The sequence below is a fragment of the Anomalospiza imberbis genome, chromosome 2 (genome assembly GCF_031753505.1).
Source record: "Anomalospiza imberbis isolate Cuckoo-Finch-1a 21T00152 chromosome 2, ASM3175350v1, whole genome shotgun sequence".
Classification (NCBI taxonomy): domain Eukaryota; kingdom Metazoa; phylum Chordata; class Aves; order Passeriformes; family Viduidae; genus Anomalospiza; species Anomalospiza imberbis.
In genome coordinates this window covers 52,365,954-52,379,854 of record NC_089682.1, presented here as the reverse complement: position 1 = coordinate 52,379,854, position 13,901 = coordinate 52,365,954, and the positions used below count along the sequence as shown (strand labels likewise).

Sequence of the window (13,901 nt, the reverse complement as noted above, 5' to 3'; positions counted from 1 at the left end):
GCTGTTTGATGCTGCTAGTGATTAAGACTGTGCAAGGTGTTATGTTGTTGGAAAATGATGTTTCTTGTACCACTTCCTATTGATCTGTTGACCAGCTCTAGACCAGAGGACTGTGTTCTTTTAGGTTCCTGGAAAGTGGTGACTGAAGACTAATGTGTAGGTGATCGTGCAACAGGTTTTGAAACTTACTTCTGTGAGTCATATTCAGTAGTTTTCTGTTCCATGGAATTAAAAGCTTATGAAAATTATGACCTTTTTCCAGTAGTAAGGAAGCTAGGTTCCTTATATAAATGTCAATGTTTATTATAATAAATCTACCAAACTACATCACCTTACCCAGCTAAATTGTGAACTCTTGATAGAGAACATGCCAAAGTCACTCATGAAATCATAAAGTTAGTGAAAGAAGAAGAGCATTCTGTCCAGCTGTATGCCCCAACAGAATTTATGATCCTGGCATTGCTTTTAAATTTTTCAACATTCACATTGTTTTCTGGGAGTACTGCAGCAGACAGAAGTGTAGTAGATGCAAAGCAGATTTGCTGGTAGTATTTTTCTTTGTTATTTTTGGAGCTACTTACAGGCACATTGAGAGCACTGGTGGTGGACTGGAGGCTGCTCTGTCGCAGCTTTTGCCAGCATATAGAGCAAGCATGGACACAAAATGAAAATTTCATGTGCTAATGGGACACATATGTAACAGGTGCCTTCCTCCTTCCAGTACCTTTCCCTGACACCAAAGGCACAAAGAACTTCCTGTGTCTAGCAAGCAAATCCAGGAGGAATGTTTGCAAAGGTTCACACACACCACCTCCCTAATTGTACATAAGAGGTGCTTGTCTGTTCATTGCCTCACACCAACAGTGTGAAGGGTTTTATGGTTCAATGTCATATAGTTCTGTTTATGCTACAGAGAAAACAGGGTCAGAAATGTGACTTCATTAAATCCACAATTGCAACTTGAAAGCAAGCAAAGGAAATTTATTGTAGCTTTCTTCATGTAAACCAAATCAGGGCCAGCAACAGCAAAAACTTACAGCTTATATATTCTGATCATGGGTATGAGATTCAAAGGAAAATTAAAAGCAACCATTTCAGAAACCTTTTCCCTAAACTAGACAGCTTCATATGGTAAACTTGGGGGTCAAGCTAAGAAACTTAAATAGGCTTCTTTGGATTTAGCAGATTGTCTCCTGAAAATTCTCTTCAAACCTATGTCAAGAATTTCAAATCTACATCAAGATTACAAAACCATACAAGTAAAAAAATACTTTTTTTAAACAGTACCTATGCAAACTTAGTGCTTATCTTCACCTTCCCATAATACTCAGGAAGACCCTGGGCAAGGACTAAGTCCTAATGCCAGGCCAGGATTCAATGCTATGTACTAAAGGAAGTATGTCAATCTGCCTTTGCTGAGGATCAGCTACACTGCAGCTTCACTCTAGAAGCTGAAACAATGGAAAAGCCATTATTTCAGCTCTATGGAAACAAAAGAAAAACCTCATCTAACAGAGTTTTCTAGAACTCAATTGAAAGCAATCACTACTTATATATTATAGCAAGAGTTCATTCAAGCTTTATCTCCTCCTTGACTGGAGGGCTGACATTGTGTATACTCTTGCTTTCAGAACTTACAGCTATGAAGAATCATTGCATGTATTCCTTTTTATAACTAAATTTAAAAGGCAGAACATAGACTTGAGGACAGTTCATTACCTCGGCTAAAACAAAAAAAAAAAAAAAGCATGTAACTGACCATTTACCATTATTTTATTTTTAAATTTAGACATAATTGATCAGCACTTCATTTGCTTTGGTACGGTTACACTTCTGTCTCCCTCTAAAGGGAAATTCATTAAGATTTGCTAATAGGACTATAAATGTTAAATAGTCAAGAGCATCTCTATGCTCTATAAATTGGACCAGCATAATATTTTTTGTCTTGTCTTAGTATAAGAAAATAAGTAGCTTTCCCCATTGAGAAGTAGTAAAAGTATCCCAGAGACTAAGGAAATCCTGTCAATCCCTAACTTCAAGAGGTAGAGAAGCAGAAACTGCATGATTTCCAATGCCAAATCCACCCATTATGGAAAAAGGACAAAGGGAAGCCTGCTGAACATCAGCTAGTGTAATTCTTCAGAAAGAGTGCATGTACAGCTGCCTTGGCTGGGCTTTTAAAGGGCTATCAGCTCTCCTTGACAGTGATTGCAACAATTGAAGGTGACATCTTCGTATCTTGTATATGGGTGAAACCTTCCAATACTTTTCTTTGTGGAAAGGAAAGAAGATGGAGAAGTCTCAGAAAAAGAAACTTCTGTTGATGTTTCTGGATGTGCAGCTGGATCCAGTACATGTAGCATCTAAGGATGGAAAAATTGACACTGAAAATGTTTTTTATACAGTTTAATGCACTTTCTCTAAGAGCTAGGAAGGATTTCTGCTCAAAAGCCATTTGTCATCTCTTTTCCAAGTTGAAAATTAAGTATCTGTTTACCCAGAACCTTAATATAAAGATTAACATGCATCAAGAGTTCTTACCATTTCAGCCATTTTCTCAGCAGGGGTATTGCAAAACTCCACAGCTGTTGAAGTCTTTTTTGGACTGTTAGTGCCAACATTTCCTAGAAGATGTGAGCTTACAGCTTTGGCTAGCTTACAATTCACAGCTGCTAGCTCTGTTGTAGTGTAAGGCTGGGCACTAGGATAGTATGTCTGTTGTCTCCCCCACTGAAGAGAAACCATGAGCTCCTCCAGCAATCTGTGCAGAAAGGAAAGAAGCACTGTTAGTGGACTTTGTATTCTCTAATGTATAATCAGCACCCAGCACACTTCAGAGAAATCATCTCTTCCCAAGGTTTACTGCATAAGCTAAATCTTAAACCAAAGAAATGGACAAAAAAAAAAAGTGTTTAAGGAGACAAATGGGCTATTCTCCAAGGCAAGGCCTCACCAACACAGGACATTAATCCTGGGAACACTTATTTGACATCTGGCAGATTAAGCACTCTAAAGTCCATGTAGGTAGAAGAATCTCCTCTTTGGTATTTTGGAAGGAAACAAAGACTTGAAGTCACGACAGTAAGTGATTAAAGAAAGAAAGCCTGAGGGTGTGAGGGATGTTGGTTCTATAGTTTATTACCCTTATGACCTCAGACCTCTAGGGAATGAAGAAAGCATTCTATTACTTTTGCTCTTTCAGCTCTAAGACTGAAAAGTGACCATACTATACATCACCATATTTTTTTAATATCACTAGAAGAGGGGAAAGTTATTTGATTCTCCTCTAGCCTAACATAAACTGACAAAAATTAAGTTTGCACAGAGATAGTCTGGATTAGAAAAATCATACTTGTGTGTATCAATCATCTCTTGACGGAACTGATCGCGTTCATTCAGCAAGTCCTGGATTGCACTTTGTGCATCCCTCGTTTGGCGCTGAAGAATTGCTCTGGTATTGGTCAGCTCATCAGCCATCACCCTGCAAAGGAAATCTCCAGTCAGTAGTGCAAGTGAACAACTTGAAAGTCACTTTATTCTACTACAGACCATAACTTCTCTGCTCAACCTGAGTATTAAGCTGCTGTTCTGTGTCTCCTCCCCCATGCAGAGCCTATATCAACCTAATTAAGAATAATTTCTGTTCAACTACAGCCAACATCAGTGCAAGATTATGTTTTGACTGAGTTTAAACAATCTTAGGTCACTTAATACAAATCTAGTAACAGACATTTCAAAAACACCTTGGGAAAGTATACATTGACAAGGATCCTGTGAAAGAAAAAGCTAAATACATTTTTCTTTTACTAACAATTCTCATAAGTATGTTGTAATCACATCTGTTCACTCTTCTCAAAAATGGAAGCTATGGCTATAGACTGCATTCATTTATGTCTTTACCCTACTCAGGGGCAATCACCAGATGCCAGATATGAGTGTTTAAGAGCTACAAAGGAGACAGCTGTTGTCACATTTTGCTATTCCATGAGGCTTGGCACTACCCCTCCAGCAGGCATTTCAAATGCCTGTGATATTCCAAATGCAAAACCCAGAATGACATTTAAACAACCACCAGTTACAAATACGGGATAAAAATGAACCAGAATGTTACAATATTGAAGAGTGTTATTTTAACCACACTGCTAAGATTCACAGCTCTGATCTCAGAACTCCTCATAATGTTAAAAAACCCCCAAGTTTGCCTAGTAACTCTTGCTCAGCTAGGACTTAGAAGTACCATTACACCCCATATGTTACACAAGTTACCATTCACCCCATATGCTGAAACTTTTCCAGCAAATTAAAGAGAGGAGACTATTCTATTGCCATTTCCTTCAAGCAGTAAGTGATATGCATTAAGCATCATAATTCAGTCAGTTATATCCAAGTATAGTAGAAAATTAAAAATCCTAGAATGCTATTTACAGATCTGGTAAGACAACTAAGCAAGTTTAAAGTCATTGTCAAATGAGATTTTGACTTTCAGACCTGCTTTTATGGTTAAAAAAGTAACAGTAAGGTCCTGAGCAGCAACACAACCAGTGTTTGATAAAGAGGTCCCCCTACTCTTTCTTCTATAGTAGATCCCTGACTCACTATAAGCAGAGCTCTTAAACACATCAGCTTCTTCTCAAATTGATGACTGTATCATACTGGAGGGGGGTTGGGTATGAAAATCAACTAACTACCTGTAAGAAAAGTCAGCTGCCTTAGAAGACATTTTTATACTTAAACTGCATGCAGTTTTATCAAAATTAAGAGCTTCTCTTGCTTTCTTGACAAGAGCTGTAGTTGAGGTTTTAGGAGGTTTAGAATTCACTGTATTACCTCTGAAAAGCAGGACTATTAAGATTTACAAGGGGCATACTTTCTTTATACCTTTCCTGTATTCTCAGATTTCACAGTAGGTATCACTATGGCTGTTGTGGCTGTCCTCTGCATATGTAAGCACACTGCAATGAGTGTATATGATGAAAGACTGAAGGAGAATGCTGTTAGGACAGCTCCATGAGAGGGAATACCTGCTTGCTAGGAATTTGCTTCTCCACACATCACATTGTATAGACATACGCTCCAATTGTTCTGACAACTGAGCCATATTCCGGCCCAGGACTTCATTTTCTAGGATGAGCTGATTCTTCTCACGAGCCATCCGTTCAAAGTGATACTGCAGATCGTCCCCAACAGAAGCAACAAGTAATTTCTTCAACTCCCGATTGACCTGGAATTAGACCAGACACCCTTGTAACTATCAATGGAGAATAAACACTCCTAAGAATGCAGTGCAGCTTATTCCAAATTGCCAACAGTAAATTGTCTTTCTCTTTCCAGAATGGGATGTATCCAGGCAAGCACAAACATATGAGCCTAATGCATGTCCAACACATTCTTGTTTAAATTCTAACAGTCAAAGAGGAAGAATGAAAGCCCACTACAGGAAACAAAGTTTCAGTAGTATTCAACTCCTGAATCAGTAAGATAACAAAGGATTAGACAAGACATCCACAGGTGTATGAAATGAGAAGTTACAGTCAACCCTTCTACGGCATAACACTTACCATTTAGTGATTAAGAAGCAAAGTCTTTCCTCATGAAAGATTCATTTCCCTGCAGCTATCTAGTATGTTTCTCCTAGCTAAGTCTTTGACTCTTTCATCTGTTGTCAGAAAAGCAGCACTGGAATACTTTGATGTACTTCTACTCTACATTTCAGCTGTTAAGTTCAAAAGGGAACCTATTTGTTTCAAGGCTAGAGTGTCACAGCAGTTCTCTTTGCTCACATTCACAATTTCCTTATACAAACAAAAACACTTCAGCTGTGGGAGAGAAAACAGCTTTAATTTCTTACCTCTGTCTGTATACGCAGCTGATTAGAAAGACCTTCTTTATCTTGTAACAACCGCTTTTCTGAATTCTTTAGCTTTTCAATTGCAGTTTTCAGCTCTATTTGCTCTTTCTTGGGATCTGTGGCTCCGTCTGACTGATGAAATGTGTCTCCTTTATGTCCCACAGATTTAGCTACCTTAGCATTTTTAGTTGGAACAACATGGGTGATGGCTGCTTTGGGGACTAATATTCGAATAGCTTCAATCTCCACTGATTTATCTGCATGTACTTTTCCCAGCTGCAGAACTCCAGGACTCAGGGAAGAAGCTGTCTTTTTATGGGGGCTGTGGTGACTGTGATGGCTGGCAGTGTTGGCTCCAGTGATTACTTCCACTGCTCCAGCTGTTTGCTCTGTTTCCATGCCATCTCCAGGTCCTCGAATGGGTGCTGAGGCATCATCAACTGAAATTTTGAAATTGTGGAGGAAAAGTTTACCACCTTTCACTTGGTTATAGTGTCATTGTAAGTCTTCCCTTAATTTCTGTACTTCAAAGTTAGAGATTTTAATTCTACACTGCATGTGTCAAATAGTCCATTGCAGCAGTGATTATCAAGCACAAGTCAGAAAACCATAGAATGCTTTGGATTGGAAGGGACCTTCAGGACCATCTTGTTCCAACACCCCTGCTGTGGGCAGAACACCTTCCACTAGACTAGGTTGCTCAGGGCCCCGTCCAACCTGTTCTTGAACTCTTCCAGGGATGGGGCATCCACAATTTCCCTGGGAACCTGTTCCAGTGTCTCACCATCCTCACAGTAAGCCCTTGCTCAAGTAAGTCCTTACTCAAATGTGTATTGCTCATTAACAAGAGCAGTACAAGACACAAACACTGATCTGAATTGCATTAATTTTAATTTCCTGCTACCATACAAGATTAAATGCAGACACAAAAAAGAGCTTTCCTGGAAAAAAAAATTCTTGACAATATTACTCATAGGCTGAAAACAAAATCAGGTTTTGGGAGCTGGCAGAATCAGAGCAGTTTAATTTAAAAAGCAAGAAGCAAATGAAAAACAGCTATTACCCAGATAGCTACTGACACCTTAAGAAGTTTAGCTGATTTTTAAGTATCAACATGTTTTAGTTGCCCAAGTTTAAGAAAATGTTTAAGAAAAGCAAACAATCCAGTTCTGCTCCATTTCTGAACTACAGACTCCAGCATTCCCAGTAATGCTGCTTTCTGCTCTGTAGTTCCCAATATACATGACATATACTGAAATTAATTTTATTTAAATCCACTAAGTTTTCAGCTGGATGAATTATTATTGCAGTGCAGTTTCCTCACAATGGGCAAGAGATACAAAGTTTCTGAGGGCATGGCTACATATACTGCTATTTTTCCTCATACTGCAGGCAGTAATGTGAGCTTGTGTCTTCTATCCAAATATTAATGGATTTCAAAAATGCTGTAATAACACATATTGGCTTAGTTTCAAGTTTGATGAATCAGTACGAACAGGTTCTAAATACCAGAGGAGGCTGTCAGACAAGTGTTCAGAGATCACAGTACCAGTGACAAACTTATTTTTCAATATCGAGTTGGATTAGAAAAACTACATTCAATTGCTGTTCCATTCAGGCAGCTCTGGTTTTCACTGCAATAATGAAGTCACAGAACTACTTCCTCATAGCTACATAAAAGGAGTAAGTTTAAATGAAAGGAGCCTGGTATACAGTGTAACTCTGGTGTTTAGAATTCCAGTTAAAGTAGTTTTTAATCCAGTCTGCTTAGATGTCTTATGAACAACCTACCTTTTTCTAGAGATGTCATTTTCTCTTTAGCAGTCAGCTCTTCCTAACTAGGTAAGTCTGAGGAAGAAATAAGGAGAGGGGGGTGAAAAAAAAATCTTCAGCAAGGTAACTCCAGCAGTTAATCTTGGATTATCCTGTTTTCTAGTAAAACCTCAAAACTCCAGTTCAGTGAAAAAAACCCACACCAAAACAAACGGGAAAACCACAAAATAATAAAAACTACACCAAAACCCATAGAGTTAAAAGGAGAAGATTGTGAGTCTTCTGGCACTTGTGTCTTTTTTTTTTTTTTTTTACCAAGAGCAGCACTTCAACTCCTTTGCATTGCTCCTCATCGTGTTCTAGTTTCCATTCCTCAAATTTTATTTTCTGGTCTCCCTCCCTCCTTTTTTCAGTGAGCCCTCATCTTACCCTTTCAAAGCCTGTAACACTCCCACAGTACAACTGCATGACTGTGCCAAGATAACCTAAAATAATCACAGAACCACAAGAAAAGGAAATCCCACGCTGTGCTTCCTGCAGATGAAGAGGTGAGAAGGAAACAATGGCAACTGCACAGCTGCACAATTCCTTCATTCCTGCTTGCTGAAACAACCTTTTTGATAGGGCCAATTCTCAGTCAAAGAAGGAGTCACTGCCCTGAATGGGTGCACATGCTTAGTTTAACCTAACAACAAAAGCTGACCTCCAGTTTGGCCCAAACCACCATCCTGGCCATTTTCTCCCTTATCCACCAAAGGCATTGACCATTGCCATATTCATCCACAGGGCCATTCACTCTCAATTACACATGTCATTCATCCCTCTTTTCTAGGGTCTAACTACATTCCTTTGAGATCAGTATACTCCTGTCTTGTTTGGCTGGCTTTTTTCCCTTGAGTTCTCCCCATTATTCAAGGGAGATCCCCAGGGCCCTTGCTTCCTTTCCCTGTACCACTAACTGAAACGGTTTAACTACAGCTTTTTGACTTCCACTGCAGCAGCTCTCTGCCCTAAAAAGAAAATGGCAGCAGTGAGCACACTGCTACTTTCGGGTTTCTAGACTAAAGATTTGTTTATCTTTTGTGATGAACAGAAGACAAGAGAAACACCTTTTCCTCCTTGAGCTTTCTCAAACTACAGCTAGAGAGAAGTCTCACCATCTGTTGCTTCTACAAATGAAGTTGTGTGTTCGCTTACTTAATAGCATTAGGTGTTAATCACCACTGCTGTTCGTTCCTTGTGATTGAGGATCTCTATTTACTCGATGAGAACGAGGAGGATGAAAGCGTAGCTGCTCAGGAAGAGGCAAGAATACTCAACGAAGGACTGATTAAGAGCATTTGGGCTTATCTGCTCCATCAGACACGACCTGCCGGTGATCCTGCTCCTTCAGAGTTCACGCTACAGTCCCGGCCAGTTACGTGCGGGAGCACTGTAAGCCTCCCAACACGTCCCCCTCCTCCTCCATCTCCCTCACTGGCTGCATCATTCCCCACCGCACCTCTCAGGACGCCGAGCCCTGCAGGATCCAGGCCCTCGCACAGCCACCGCCCGCCCAGCCCCGGCCCCCCGGGCCCCCTGCCCCGGCCCCGACAGACCGGCCCGCAGCAGCGATGTCGCGACAGTCCCCACGGTTGTCACCTCGGCGGCTTCCGCGTCCGGCGGCGGGCGGGGCGCCCCGCGCGTCGTGTCCGCTCCCGCCCAATCGCGGGCCCGGGCGCGGGGGCGGCGCTTCGGTTGCCGGGGCAGGGGCGGGCCGGGCATCGCCATCGCGGCCGTCGTCATCCTCATCGTCGTCATCGCCATGGTGAGCGGGGACTCGGGGCCGGGGGCAGCGGCGGCTCCGCGGGGCAGAGCCCCTCCGGAGCGCGGGAGGGACGCGCTCGGCTCCGCCCGGCCCTTGGCTGAGGGGCCCGTGGGGAGCAGCCGGGGGTGTTTGAAGGGGCCGTTCGGGCTCGTTGGTGCCCAGCTGCTGGGAAGCTGCTGCTGCTGCCACCCCGGGGCCGCCCTGAGTTGGGAATAGGCTGTGCCAGGAGCTCGGGAGACCGGGCGGGAAGGCAGTGGTGCATTTGGAGGAGAGAATACGTTTCAGGTGCCACAGTCTTTATTCTTGACTGGATCTGCTGTGGAGTAATGCAGGAGAGACGATAGGATGTCATTGCAGGGGCAGTAATAAAATTAAAAAAAAAAAACCACAAACCGGTTTGCATTTTAGTCTCGGGGGAAGGCTCTTCACCCAGAGGGTGGTCGGACACTGGAACAGGCTCCCCAGGGAAGTGGTCACAGCACCAAGCCGGACAGAGTTCGAGAAGTGTTGGGACAACGCTCTCAGGCACTGGGTGTGACTCTTGAGGCTGCCATTTGCAGGGCCTGGAGTTGGACTCGACAGTCCTTGTGGTTCCCTTCCATCACAGCATATTCTCTGATTATACTGGAACTCAACGGAGTCCCCTTTGCCCAAGATGCAAACCCCAATGTTGTAGAGCTGGTTAAAAAAATCAAGAGCTTTGAGTTGCATTTTGTACTCAAACTCACATGCAAGACATGCAGTAGCCAGGCAGATGGACCTGTGGGTGGGTCCACCCTTACACACCTGTCTTCAGCACCTCAGTTTTTCCCCAGCCCTTCCAGCAGCTTATTTTGTGCCTTGCTTTTTGTATCACAAACTCAAGATCGGCACTTGCCACTTAAATAGCAATGCCGCTGTTTGTTTTCAGATAGAGGGGTTACAAATGTTCTGTTTAATCCAGGTAAAACTAATTTTCAATTCCCATGTTGAATTCATTCACATTGGCAGAAGTGTTGCTTTGTGAATTGTACCTTAGGTAAAGCATTTGCTTTGTTTTAGTTGATTGTCACTGAGTTTGACATGTTTCTAACCTCCCTTTGTTTCTGAGGTGACACCAACTTCATTAAAGCAGTGCAAAATCTTACAGCAACCTCAAACAGACTGTTTCATGGCTTATTTGTTTAATTTCTTTTGAAAAGCCTTAGTGATAGGAACTACATGATCTGTTGATATAATTCCATTGCATGATGATTTTTATGGGTCACTGAGTTTTTTCCTATTATATTCTGTGCTGGAAATGATACCACTGATTATTTCTTCTGTTCTTTGGGGGTTAAAGATATTCCATTTTGTCTTTTATTTGTAGAAGTACCTGAGGATTTTAACTTTGCCCTTTCCTCATTTCACATTTTTCTTCAGTTAACAAATTTTGTTGTCTTAATATTTTTCTGCTGGTAACTGTGGTTTTAAAATTTAGCCATTTTCCACTCTGCCTGCAGTTTTCTCTAAATGTAGTGTTTAACCTGCAAGTTTCTTCCCAGCTGCATTGTGTTCCACTGCAGCTGAACAGAGTAAAATATTTGTTTCTTGTGTCTTAGATCTTCATATTGTCAAAGTTACCATATTTTTTTTTCCTGAACTGTTTTATGCTCTCACTGCAACCTACTGTAACTATCAGATTTCCTGTGGTTTTGTTGTTTGGCCAATTTCTCCCCTTGTATTTGAATTTTTATTGTAATACTTTGCATTTGTTTCTATAGAATTTTCAGATCATCATTCTGAGTTCTACTTCTAAGATGCTTACAATCTTTCCCACACGTTGGTTGTCAGCCCAGATTCTGGAAGTGTGCTTTCTCAGTTTCATTTTCAGTGTAGTAAGAAAAATCCAAAATAAAGCAGGTGCATGGCAAATCATTGTGGAACACCATCTGACTCCCAGTTGGCAAGGGAAGTATTCCTAATTACATCTTCATATGATAGATATATCTGCTCTTTAGTTTAGGCCATCATGCCTTACTCAGCTTGTCAGATTCTCAGGTGTCAGATTAAAAGCCTTATCAGTTCCCTGTTTGTCACAACTGTGGCTTCTCCCTTGCTCACTGTGTCAGAAAACGATTTGTTCTTGACAAATTTTTATTATGTTGTTGTTGTCTTAAATGTTCAATAACCAGCTACTTAGTAACTCGTTCCATTATCTTCCCAAACACTGCCTCTCTTGCCCTTCTCCTGTGCCCTGGGACCTTTCTGCTCTTGTCTTTCAAGTGTTACAGAGTCCTGCTTGTTTCTTTTATACTTAAAAACCCCCTAATTCTTCCACTCATGTACCCTTCAGCCTGACAGTTTCCTAAAATGTATTAAGAATATTTTGGCAGCTGGAAGGTGATGGGAGAACAGATGTTTGGGAATGAGTGCTACTCAGTTACGTATGGACACAGGATCCTGGGAAAGGGCTAAGTTATGTGTCTCTTGGATGCCATGACTTTATGCACCTGACCCGTCTTAAACCTGTTCAGAACATCTTTTCTCAGGAGCAAAATCAGAATATAAAAGATACCTTCTGGTGGATTTTAGTACTGATCTGCAAGCTGGACTCTAGCCCCAGCATTTTAATTAGATTCTGATAGTCATGAATTTTGGGTTAGAAAGCTTGACCAAGCTTTAGTACTATGTTGCTTCCACTTAATCATAAAGCTTGAATAAGTTTTAAGATATATACCTACTCAGAAAAAACCTGTTACAAGTCATATGGCCACAGAAAGAAAATAACTTTTAGTGGAATCAATTTAGAATGTATTTGTGTCACACCCTGTACTCCACTCATGTGCAAGCAATGCTCTGGAAGTGGTTGTGTGCATTGTAAAACTGAGTAGGCATATTGCTGTGGTGGCAGAAGCTGAGGTAAGGGGACAAATGTTCTGAAATATCCTGCAGTTATTTGTCAAACAGCATTTTGGCTTTACAGCCTGCTAATCTGTGGAGAGCAGCTTTCCTTGTCATCAAATGGCAGCATTTCAGATCAGTTCTGGTGTCTGGTTTCTAATTGTGTGAGACCTGGCTGCTGTGGAGGGTGAGCAGTAAATTCCCAAAGGGAGGCCTGCTTTTCTCCACCCAAGATGTGCTCTCCCTCTTGGCTGCTGGAATGCTCTGTTATTCTGTAATGGTACCTTTCATATAATCACATACAGAGAAGTATTTGTCTGTGATCTTTACAACGTTAGTTTCTTTTGATTCATGAGTTTGGTGCACTCTGACACTTGAAAGTGTTTCAGATATGGAAGTGCAGCATTTTCCAGAGGGCAATGGGCTCTGTTCACCACAGATACGGAGCCTGACTGCAGTGGAAACTCTGCACCTAGGTGCAGTTTAGAGGATTTCCTTTTCTTCCACCCTTTGAAACAGTTATTGTTACCCTGCAGCCTCACAGCTGCATTCTACATTACAAAGACTCTTTGAACAACAGGACAGACAAATTATTTCCTTCTTGTGCATAAAGAAATCAAGGCACGCAAAAGCCAGGTGACTTGTCTAATTGATGCCAGCTGGTTTTGATCTTATGGATGTAGAAGGACACGTTTAGTGGAATTTAAGTGTCCAACTACCTTAGTTCTTTTTGCAGAGTTAGGGGAATATATATATATGAAATTTGCTCTCCTGGTTGCCAGAGCCTGCAGTCTTGTAATTTTGACAAAAATCTTACATATATCAAGGAATGATCAGTTCAGCTCACTTCAGCAGAAAATCTGACAACTTGTGTGTTGCATGTTTGATGTAATTATTATTATCATCAGTTCATTAGTAAAACCCACAGCCTGGAGAATATCAACATGGAAATCATCACCCTTTAGACAAGACAGGAGAGAAAAATGAGAAATTTTTTAAAGTGCTTTGATTCATCAGTGGAAAATATTTCTTTTTTTAGAAGTGGGTCTTAGTAAATGAATCAGGAATTTTGAAATTTGACAGTAGTGAGCCCTGGGTTTTCATAATGTGTTCATATTTTCAGCTGAAGACTTTATAAAGGCAGAACAGCTCATGGGGCTGTGTTAGTTTACAGGAGTTTCTCTTGGGACCTGGTAATCTCAACCATGAGCTGGTAAAATGGAATAATTTTGATGAAGATCTGTCATTCAGAACTGACCATATAAACAGACTAAACTCTTTCCTGCTAATAGACTTTCCTGAACAAGTGCACATTTATAAAACGACTTTTCATAATTTGCAAATTGCTTACTTCCTGTTGCAAAACAGCTGCCATTAAAAAAAAAAAAAGACACTTTAAACTCTTCCAGGAAAAGGCGCAATATCTCCGCAAAAGACACTTCCCTAGTGCTTGAGAAATTTTGCTTCTTTGATCTTAAAACAAGACTCAGTTTCACTAGAGTGACAGCTGGTGATTACATTGAATTTTCCTCAACTGCACAGTGGCCTGATGGTGTCAGTTGAAAGTTTGCAAGACAGAACCAACCACAAAGACAATTCTCTGTACTTAAT

At 41.1% G+C, this 13,901-nt stretch overlaps 2 protein-coding genes across 7 annotated transcripts in view; one reads left to right on the top strand and one right to left on the bottom strand.

Moving 5' to 3' along the window:
- Window positions 1-2,116: 2,116 nt before the first annotated feature.
- Window positions 2,117-9,321, bottom strand: BLZF1 (basic leucine zipper nuclear factor 1). 3 transcript variants are annotated; one of them, XM_068181028.1, is made up of 8 exons: window positions 9,220-9,241; window positions 8,051-8,106; window positions 7,640-7,696; window positions 5,849-6,288; window positions 5,022-5,221; window positions 3,353-3,481; window positions 2,542-2,761; window positions 2,117-2,363 (listed from the first exon to the last, which is right to left on the bottom strand). In XM_068181028.1, the coding sequence occupies exons 3-8, from the start codon at window positions 7,656-7,658 to the stop codon at window positions 2,178-2,180; spliced, it is 1,194 nt and encodes a 397-aa protein (XP_068037129.1). In that variant the 5' UTR covers window positions 7,659-7,696; window positions 8,051-8,106; window positions 9,220-9,241; the 3' UTR covers window positions 2,117-2,177. The 3 variants fall into 3 exon arrangements, with proteins under 3 accessions (XP_068037129.1, XP_068037128.1, XP_068037130.1); XM_068181027.1 differs by lacking the exon at window positions 8,051-8,106 and having other exon boundaries at window positions 9,220-9,321; XM_068181029.1 differs by lacking the exons at window positions 8,051-8,106; window positions 9,220-9,241 and adding an exon at window positions 9,123-9,204.
- NME7 (NME/NM23 family member 7) overlaps window positions 9,296-13,901 on the top strand; it is an 89,322-nt gene continuing 84,716 nt past the window's right edge. For 3 of the 4 annotated variants that reach the window (XM_068181032.1, XM_068181031.1, XM_068181030.1), the window contains exon 1: window positions 9,296-9,428. In XM_068181032.1, coding sequence (XP_068037133.1) covers window positions 9,426-9,428 — 3 coding nt within the window. In that variant the 5' untranslated portion in view covers window positions 9,296-9,425. The remainder of the gene's footprint in view (window positions 9,429-13,901) is intronic. The other variant, XM_068181033.1, reaches the window with a different exon arrangement.

Excerpts from the sequence above, each read along its gene's own strand:
- BLZF1 (XM_068181027.1), bottom strand. Across the intron at positions 2,762-3,352 it reads GAGATGATTGATACACACAA|ATTGCTGGAGGAGCTCATGG; the intron begins GTATGATTTTTC and ends CTTTCTGCACAG. Across the intron at positions 2,364-2,541 it reads CTGAGAAAATGGCTGAAATG|ATGCTACATGTACTGGATCC; the intron begins GTAAGAACTCTT and ends TTCCATCCTTAG.